Source organism: Apium graveolens, chromosome 2 (assembly GCF_009905375.1).
Source record: "Apium graveolens cultivar Ventura chromosome 2, ASM990537v1, whole genome shotgun sequence".
Classification (NCBI taxonomy): Eukaryota; Viridiplantae; Streptophyta; class Magnoliopsida; order Apiales; family Apiaceae; genus Apium; species Apium graveolens.
This window is the reverse complement of record NC_133648.1, coordinates 311244454-311253849: the sequence shown is the minus strand read 5'-3', so window position 1 is coordinate 311253849 and position 9396 is coordinate 311244454. Positions and strand designations below refer to the sequence as shown.

General features: G+C 35.0%; 1 protein-coding gene across 1 annotated transcript; it reads left to right on the top strand.

Moving 5' to 3' along the window:
- Positions 1–5290: 5290 nt before the first annotated feature.
- On the top strand, positions 5291–8063 carry LOC141706388 (transcription elongation factor TFIIS-like). The gene is made up of 3 exons (XM_074509157.1): positions 5291–5505; positions 6856–7134; positions 7246–8063. The coding sequence occupies exons 1-3, from the start codon at positions 5335–5337 to the stop codon at positions 7846–7848; spliced, it is 1053 nt and encodes a 350-aa protein (XP_074365258.1). The 5' UTR covers positions 5291–5334; the 3' UTR covers positions 7849–8063.
- The last annotated feature ends 1333 nt before the right edge of the window (positions 8064–9396 follow it).

The following is a 9396-nucleotide window of genomic DNA, read 5'->3' as shown; positions in this document are numbered from 1 at the left end:
TGAAGGAAATGGTTGAAATGATACGAAAGAGATTAATTGCAGCTCAATACCGACAGGCAAAGTACGCGAATCAAGAACGAAAAGATGAGCAATTTGAAACAGGAGACAAAGTCTTGTTGAAGATATCTCCTTGGAAAGGTTTAACTCGATTTGGAAAGAAAGGAAAGTTGAGTCCAAGGTACATTGGACCATTTGAAGTATTGCGACAAGTTGGGAAAGTGGCGTATGAATTGGCGTTGCCGCCGCAAATGCAACATCTGCACAATGTGTTTCATGTATCTCTCCTGAAAAAGTATAATGCTGATGTAAGCCATGTGATCGAGTTGGAACCAGTGGAAATCCAACCAGATTTATTCTATGTAGAACAACCAGTGCGAATTTTGGATCGAAAACAAAGGACGCTTAGAAATAAAGTTGTACCTCTAGTTAGAGTGTTGTGGAGAAATCCGTTAGTCGAAGAATCGACTTGGGAATTAGAAAGTGAAATGAAAGAAAAGTATCCCCATCTGTTTGCTTAGATTAGATTATGGGGACAGAATCCTTTTAAGGAGGGTAGATTGTAACGACTGAGAATTTTGCGTCGTAATTAAGAAAATAAAGTATGTGTTATGTGATGAGATTATAATTATGTGACTAAGTAATGATTTTTTTTGTCTTATCTGTATACTAGAGTTTAGGAGCGTGAATAAAAACGTTCCAATTTAAAGAGTCAGCTTAGAAATTAAGCTTGGTGTCGGGCCGTCAGGTAGAATGGAACCCGTCCTAATATGGAATTAAATAATATAAAATGTGAATTATATGTGAAGTGAATGAATAAAGTATTTCGTCTTAAGAGACGTGTTGATTGGCAAAGATAATGAGAAGCGTAATCGAAACGCTGAGCGTCGGGCCGTCAGGCTGAACGTGACCCGATACGCGTAAAAGAGGATAAAGATTAAAGAGGGATAGATTCTATGATCAGACCTGAGTCGTTATGTGACTATATGTGTGTAATTGCTTGACTGTGTGCATGACTATGTATTCTGTGTCAATTTTGTGAATTTTAAAGGAATTACGTGATTTAAGTAAATGTTTAATTAACCTTCACACATTTTTATAAAATCATCCGAGAAGGATAAAAACATGGGATTTGTTTTGTTACCTTCGTAATGATCCTAGAGACTTTTTAAAAATAATAAGTGAATTTGATTGTTGATCTTTGCATTTTTAAATCAATTTTATGTGGAAATTGTATTTATTAAAGCAAGTTTGCGAAATTAATATAAAATCAACCGTTCGCTCAAATTGTTATTATGAGTAATGGATAAAAAGCTAATTTTGAGACCTACGTGTTAAAATTATCATTTTCAATAATCCTTGACTTTCCGAGAGAGAAATATTTTTATTTTGAATTTCGTTGCATTTGAGTAAAAAGAGAAAGAAAGTGCAAATTAAAAAGGGAGTTATTAGATTACCATTTTGCCCTTGTGTTGGTGGAGTATAAATTACTCCTTCCTCCCCATTTTCTTCTTTCTTTTCCGTGCACTCACTCTTTTCTCTCCTATTTTTCTTTCACTCTCTCTCTCTCTCTCTCACTCGAACAACTCTCTCTCGGCTCTCTCTTCAATCTCTCTCGGTATACCTCCTTTTTCCTTGATCAAACTCATCAATCATCCCTAATTCTTCTTGCTAAACACTTATGTATAGGTAGAAGTATGTGCATGTGTGTGATTAGGCTTGCATGCCGAAGTGTGTGTGTGTGTTTTTTGGTGCGGTTTTGAGCCAAGAACCGAGGGCTTGCTTGATTAGTTCGTATCCTATGATTATTGTGCTGAAATCAGTTTGCATGTGGTGTTGATGCATTTCTTTTGAGAAATCGGGGGTTTCGTGGTTGGACACCCTCGAATGAGGGCACCACCGTGAAGCCACCGCCACCGGTGATGAACTCCGGTGAACCGGTGGTGAGCTATGATGTTAAAAACTGAGCTCTAGAACCTTAAGATCACTTATTTATGTTTGCATGTGGTGTTTTGATTAAAAGGCCGAATGGCCCTTACTATTTTAAAGGAATCAAGTTGATTGTGTTGAAATGCATGAGTTATTGATTTGATGTTGAAATATAGGTGGATTTGTGATTCAAGGATTAAGAATATCAAGTTGCATGATTGTTTTTGAAAAAGGCCGAATAGTTTTAATCTTTAAAGTTGTTTGATTTGAGTTAACTTGTTTAAAATGATGATGGATTGTTATTAGATTAAAAATGAATGAAATTATTGTTGCATGCTAAGTTTAGGTTCAAATTTTTGTGTTAATAAGAAAGGAAATTGATTTTGTGAGATAATCTTGGTAAACACTAAGTATAAATGGCCTAAAAGTGATTGCATGCTAGTTTTAAAAAGGATCAAGATGTGCATATCATTGATTTGTCCTTGAGAAGTAAAATTGAGTTTTGCCGAATTAAATTAAGTTAAAAAGGGACTAATTTGATGAATGAATGGATGCATGTTGTGATTGAGGTGAAAATCGATTGTGTTAAGAAACTTAGTTGGCTTACTTGATAAAGATAGAGTGTTTGATATCATGATAAGTTAAAATTGAATTGCATGCGCGCAAGTATGTATGATTTGGATCGAATTTTTATGATTAAAATGAAGAAGGATGATACTTTAATAGCTTTGAATGAGTTGTGTGTATGTATGCGAGTTAAAGTGAGAATTTGGTTAATTTTGTGTGATAAGGCCGAATAGGCCATAAGGAATGAAAGTCAAATTACTTGGTTTTTATGATTAAAAGGATGATTGAAAGTGTATAAGTAAATATTTAGGAATTTGTTGCTTGATTATAGTATGTGGCTCGAATTAAGGAGCAAAAGAAAATGGAACTAAGTTGATTGATATAAGTGATGGTTATGAACGTAAATGTTTGGTTGTGAATAGGTCTTGTACTCGTAAAAGAGTCGTGTTAGTTTGATTTGAGAAATAGCCAAGGTCAAGCGAGTACGCTTTGATTGCTAAGTATATAAGGATATAAAAGCTACGAGAAAGGATTATGATATGTGCTAAGTGCTATGTGCTTATATGTATAAGCTATATTCGTATGCTCGAGTCAAGGATATAATTGAGTTATCGTATAGTGTGATCGTTCCGGGAACGAGAGTTGGGAATCTAATTAAGATTTTGGTTTTATTGTAGATTCGGAGAGTGAGGGCATTCAGGCTAGGAAGGAAAGGATTTACTAGGTGGCAGTAGTTCAACCCTCAGGAAAGCAAATTCAAGCAAGTAACTTACTTGTGTAAGTGATTATAAAGGAAATGTTGTTCATACCATGTAGAGTATTGAACTGTTTAAGCATGAAACCCTTGTTTTATGAGACCCATGTTTTATGAAACCCTGTTATTGATTTAAAGAATCCTTGTTCATGATAACCTGTTATTGATAAGCCTATTGATTTCACTCATTGATAACCTGACCTTTCTGTTCAAGTTACCTATAATGCCATGAATCATATTGAACCTATTGATTATCTTGGTTAACCCTGTTTAATGATATTCCGTTTCTCTTGATCACCCTATTGATCCCTAAATCAATGTTTATCCTTCTAATTTGGTGCCTTGTTATCCTTGACACAGAATTCTTGTGAATTGTTCCTTGCGTATCTTTGATTCACTCCCTGAACTTTGTTTCTTTAAAATCTGATTTAAGAATGAGTTTCGACTTGAAAGAGTCCGAATGATTTCAAATGCTTGGTAATGATAAAATGAATTTTAGAAAACCTATTTGTTTTTCCAACTCAAGGTTTTCCAAATGAATTCCTGATGGATTGGATTGAGACGTAAGAGGCTAGTGGGACTAGTCCAGTCATGGTAAGAGGCTAGTGGGACTAGTCCAATTTAAGGTTGAAATTATGCCGATTGGTACCTTAAAGACCGAAATGGAGGTCGATACGGGCTGATCACCCGTATATAATGAAATGGAAAGATAAAGTGATCCAATCAAGGGTTCTAATTGATTATTTAAAAGGGAACTGAAACTTTTATTCAGTAAATTGATTTTGGAAATGAAAATGGTTTATATTGCCTTGAAAAGATTTGATTATGTTATTGTGGAGCTTAGAACTCGAGAACCCTGATTCTTGAAATTGTTGATCATATGATTGATTCTATCTTGAAATACTGTTGCTTTCCTCTATCGAAAGATCTATTTTGATCCTATAATAATTTGTGATGAATGTCGGCTTTCGTCCTATTTCGAGCCTTGTTTCTTGAAAGCCCTACTATTCTTCAAATACCTTTCCTTATCCCAAAGAAAAAAAAATGGAAATCTGCCACCTAGATTAATTAAAGTAGAATGCCCTAGTTGGTTCAAAGTATATTGAGATTTGATATTGTAGAACTGCTATATAGTTACTTGCTGAGTTTTATACTCATTTGTTTTGTCTTAAGCTAACCATGACAGTTAAGCAAGAAGATGGACATGCTTAGGCGCACTGCTCGTAAGAGCGTACCTGGTGGTCCCTACCGTGTTGAGGGCTTCCGGTTGCCAGAGCAGGTAGTGGTTTTTATGAGTGAGCTCGCGCCTAGAAAGAGGTGTATAAAGATACAATGGGTTATCTGTCGGTTCCCAGCCGGAATCGATATTGATTATTTAATAATATTTTGGGTTTGTAAGTTATATTTTGTGATTGGTAGTTGTAATCTTGTCTCATACTTTATCCTGTTGATCCTGTTAGTAGTTAATCGGGATTTATGCATATTTAATTATTAGATTAGAGGTGTGTGAGTCCTCATTTCCTAACCCCGAGATTGAGGGCGTCACAGCACATCATATTAACTAGAATCGATGTTTGTCATAGATAACAAAACGATGTTAACTAGAATCGATGTTTGTCATGGATAATAAAACGACCTGTCTGCCAAAACAAGTTGTAGTGATATCTTGCTTAGCAAAATAAAATAAAATTGTAGTTATATTTTAGATGAACTACACAGACATTCGGTCCAATTTAAATTTTCTTTGATTTCGGGCTAGTAGGCTAGTAGTATCTATTGAATACAAAGTTATAGTATATATATTTTTGTCAAATATCTTAATAAGAGAAATGAAACACACAGGTTTTTCCTAATTTTCCATTTTGTTAATTATAATGAGTCATTTTATTTCTGGTAACAATTAAAAAACTCTCAATATTTTAAGACTTCTAAGGAAACAACGGCCCAGAGTCGGCCCAGCCCAAATAACAGTGGACAAGACGTGCGGATAAAGGTATAAAAAGGAGTACGTAGTTTAGCAAATTCATTTCCATATCACAGAAAATAGAAACAGCATTCCTAGGTTTGCATTGCATGTGTTGTGTGTGATGGAGACCGAGCGGGAGCTCATTCTGCTATTTGAAGGCGTCAAAAGAGCTGCCGATGATGCCGTGGCCGACGGAGATCTCGAGTTTTCTTCTGCAGAAAATAGATGCCTTGATGGATTGAAACAGCTCGAGAAGTTTCATGTTAATTATCATCTCCTTGTTTCCACTCAGGTATGCAAATATGTATACATTTTGATTATATGTAGATTCATTTCTTCCTACCTTGCACTCTATAATAAATGTGTAATTATCGTGATTTTAATTGCCTAGTTTCACTCTCTGAACTTTTCAAATCTTTTGTTTCACAATGGAAATTTCCATTAAATTTGATAAATGCACTCCTTTTTTTTTAATCTCTGTGTTATAAGCATCTCATCAATTGTATCGAGATCTTGCATCAATTCATTATAGGCTTTGATTTAGAATAGATATCGACATTTTGTGCCACACCCAGACACGTGTATATATGTAGAGAGGAGATTTTTTTTTTCTGGGATCAGGATTAGGTGTATGGGGAATTGGATGTGCCTGAAAGATCAGGAAGAGCTACATGTAGGTTTTCAAGAATATTAGATACTCTTTTTAGAAGAATAAAATGCACTGATTCTGTAGAAACAATTGGATGTGCCTGAAAGATCAGGGGGTACAGAAGATTTCTAAGAACATTAGATACTGTATTAATAAAAAAATAAAAAATAAAGAGAATATTATTTTACTGATTTCGTCGAAAAGAAAAGATAAAGAGTTTATCCTGTATTCACGTAAATCATTAAATTAAAAATACTAACAGAGATGTTGGCCAAAAAAAAATTAACAGAGATAAATGTTACTACTATAGACAACTATATACCATTGCCAAATAGATGTGCCTGAAAGATCAGGGAGAGCTACATGTAGATTTTCAAGAATATTAGATACTCTTTTTAAAAGAACAAAATGCACTGATTCTGTAGAAACGAAAAGAGGAGTTAACAAAACTGCACTCCGAACTTTAAAGTAATTTTCCCCCAAAACTCGTATAAATTAAGAAATTAGTCATACTAATATAGATAAACAGCTATACACCCTTGCCAAATGGATATACAATTAATGACGATAACATTAACATGTGATAGCTACTAATTTTACAGGATCAGATAGAAGAAAGGCAGCTCGATAAAATGAAGAATTTGCCTGAGAACTCCCTACATTGTCTATTTCGAGGTTTGGAAAGCAGTTAGCATACAATAAAGGTTAATTAATTATGATAACTTTGGTTACACTTGATAAACAATGTACGAGTATTAATTTTATCATATGGTAAAAAAGACACCCCGAATTTGGTAAACTGTACTTTAGCGAGGCTAGTGAAATCAAGATTCTAAGAAGGTGAATTTGTATTCTCTGTTTTGCTGTTTTATGTGGTCTGATTATAATTTGTCACATCTTACTCGAATTACAACTTGAAATATTTCACTTCATATGGAATTTACTGTTTATGAGCACCTTACATAAATAAATACCGATATAAATTTGTTTTAGGTTGGGAAGCGTCTTAGACATCTGACAAAGCATCCCAGGAAGAAGATCCGGGATTTGGCTTCCATCTTGATTGGATTATGGAAAAATATTATAGTTGAGCAAACAATGAGTGATAAGAAAAATGGGATCTCGAATAAAAAAGATCCCGTAAGGAGTGGAGAGACCTCTGAGTCAGTTAAGGCTCAAAAGGGAAATTCCATGAAGGCTGAGGGGAATTGCGAAGGTGAGACTGTAAAGCCCGAGAGGAATAATTCTAGCACAATCCGGAAGTTGGAGAAAGTTGTTGATTCTGAAACTTCCTCATCTGCAAAGAGAGCCAAAAGTGCTGATGGTGTCAAGATGAAGAAAAATTCTGATGTTAAATCCACAAGGGTTGAAGAGAAATTAAAGAAAGAAGTAAGTAGTAGCAGTGATGTGAGACAACCTGCACCTAATGGGGTTGCTACCCCAAAGATGTCTTGTGTTGTTCTCTGTAATGATCCCTTGCGTGACAAAATTCGGGAACTTTTATCAGAAGCTTTATTTAAAGTCTCCGGTGAAATTAATGAAGATCTAAGTGAAGAAGCTGATGCTGTAGACCCCTACAGGCTTGCTGTTTCGCTGGAGTGTGCATTGCATGAGAATTGGGGAAAATCTAATGGAAAGCAGAAGATCAAGTATAGATCAATCGTATTCAATTTAAAGGATCCGCATAATCCAGATTTTAGGAGAAAAGTTCTGCTTGGACATATTAAGCCAGAGCAAGTAGTCAACATGACTCCTGAAGAAATGGCAAGCGACGACAGGCAACGCCAGAACCAAGAAATCAAAGAAAAAGCCTTGTTCGATTGTGAGCGTGGAGCAAAGCGACAGGCCAGTACTAATCAATTCAAGTGCAGTCGGTGTGGGAAAAACGAGTGCACTTATTACCAGATGCAGACGCGGAGTGCTGATGAACCTATGACTACATATGTAACATGTGTAAACTGTGAAAACCACTGGAAGTTCTGTTAAGATTTTCCAGGAGTGTCGCAGCAATCAATAAATTACTGCCATGAGGTCTGAAGGTGTCTGCTTGCCTTTTGAAGTGAGTCTAAATTTTAGTTGTCTTTAGGAAAACGTAGAGCAGTTTACTACTTTAGGCCTGTGTTGACAGAGATAATTTGTTGTTAACTATTTCATTCTTTTTAATCACATTTTCTGGTCTGATCTCTTAATAATAAATAGAATTTGTTACTTCACACCTTCCAGTTTTATTGTTTTACCTCTTGTCCTCACAGTTGTTTGTACTAAGCATGTCATGCTTTTCCACGGCTTTATTTTTGTGATACTGAATATATATAATCAATCAATCAACCGTACTCAGTAAATAGAGGAGTACCTAAAAGCATCCACAACGCGGACCCAATTCATGCATTGGGCCGCGTAAAATGATTTTCAAATGAAAAAAAGACCCCCCAGCCGTTGGAGCAAAATCAAATAAAGTGAATTTGGAGGTCCCATCCCACTTTAATATTTTATTTACTTAAATGTTAAAATTTTATAAAGCAATGTTAAAATTTTATGTTATCAAAGTCTACACAACTTAAATTTAGTATAATGAAAATATCGAGAACTGTGAAATGGGTCGCATGACTCCAGCGATTTGACCAGTTTATTTTCTAATCCCACTTTTCATTAGGTAGAATGTGGGTGGGGTCTAAAAAAATAAGAAAGTGACCCTGAGCGATGTGGATGCTCTAAGCATGCGTCCTCTAAGCAGATACAACTGCAGTATACATCCAGTCCATTGTTACAGATTTCGGAAATCGGAATTATTCGGTTGAGGTACTGATTTACGATTTATCGGACGATTTTTAAAAAATCGGATGATTTATCGGCGATTTATCGGGAATCGGTCAAATCGGATCAATATTTTTGAGCGATTTATCGGCGATTTTTGCAAAATCGGCCGATTTCTATAACAGAGGTTTGTATACACCATGGTCAGTGGCGATTGCGGGTGTGATTCAACTGCAGAATCAGATATCAGCACCACCTCAAATGCCTTGATTTCTGTCAGATACTATCCTTCCACAGAGCTTCTTTTTCTGCTATAAAATGCCTTACTACAATGTGTGATCTCCCGAGGAACAGTTATGCAGTATTTACAGAAAAGAAAAACAACTTAAAAAAAACAACGTGCAAGGATTTAAGACCCCGAAAATCAGAAATTCCAGGATTGTTTATTATTTTTGTAAATTTTTAAAAGCCTTAGTTGCAAATTAATTAATTTTAGTCACTGGTAAAAAACTGTTATGTAATAGAAAAATAATATTTTTATTTTTACCGTAAAACTTAGCCCTACTAATAACACATTTTAATTAATGTAAATGCTAAGTTCCCCAATTTTTTTTCTCAACAATTTTTCCAAATGATGATGTCAACCTTGCTAAATATATAACAGGACCTCACATGCATAAATATGCCTCCATAAATCAAAATATGCCAGATCATTTAATAAAATATTTGAGTAACATTTTTGGGAGTTTAACACTATTTTTTAATTAATTTATCCCGTTT

Coding starts and splice junctions, on each gene's coding strand:
- LOC141706388 (XM_074509157.1), top strand. CDS start 5,335: ATGGAGACCGAGCGGGAGCTCATTCTGCTATTTGAAGGCGTCAAAAGA. Junction 5,506..6,855: donor ATCTCCTTGTTTCCACTCAG/GTATGCAAATAT, acceptor AATTTGTTTTAG/GTTGGGAAGCGTCTTAGACA. Junction 7,135..7,245: donor CAATCCGGAAGTTGGAGAAA/GTTGTTGATTCT, acceptor GAGAAATTAAAG/AAAGAAGTAAGTAGTAGCAG.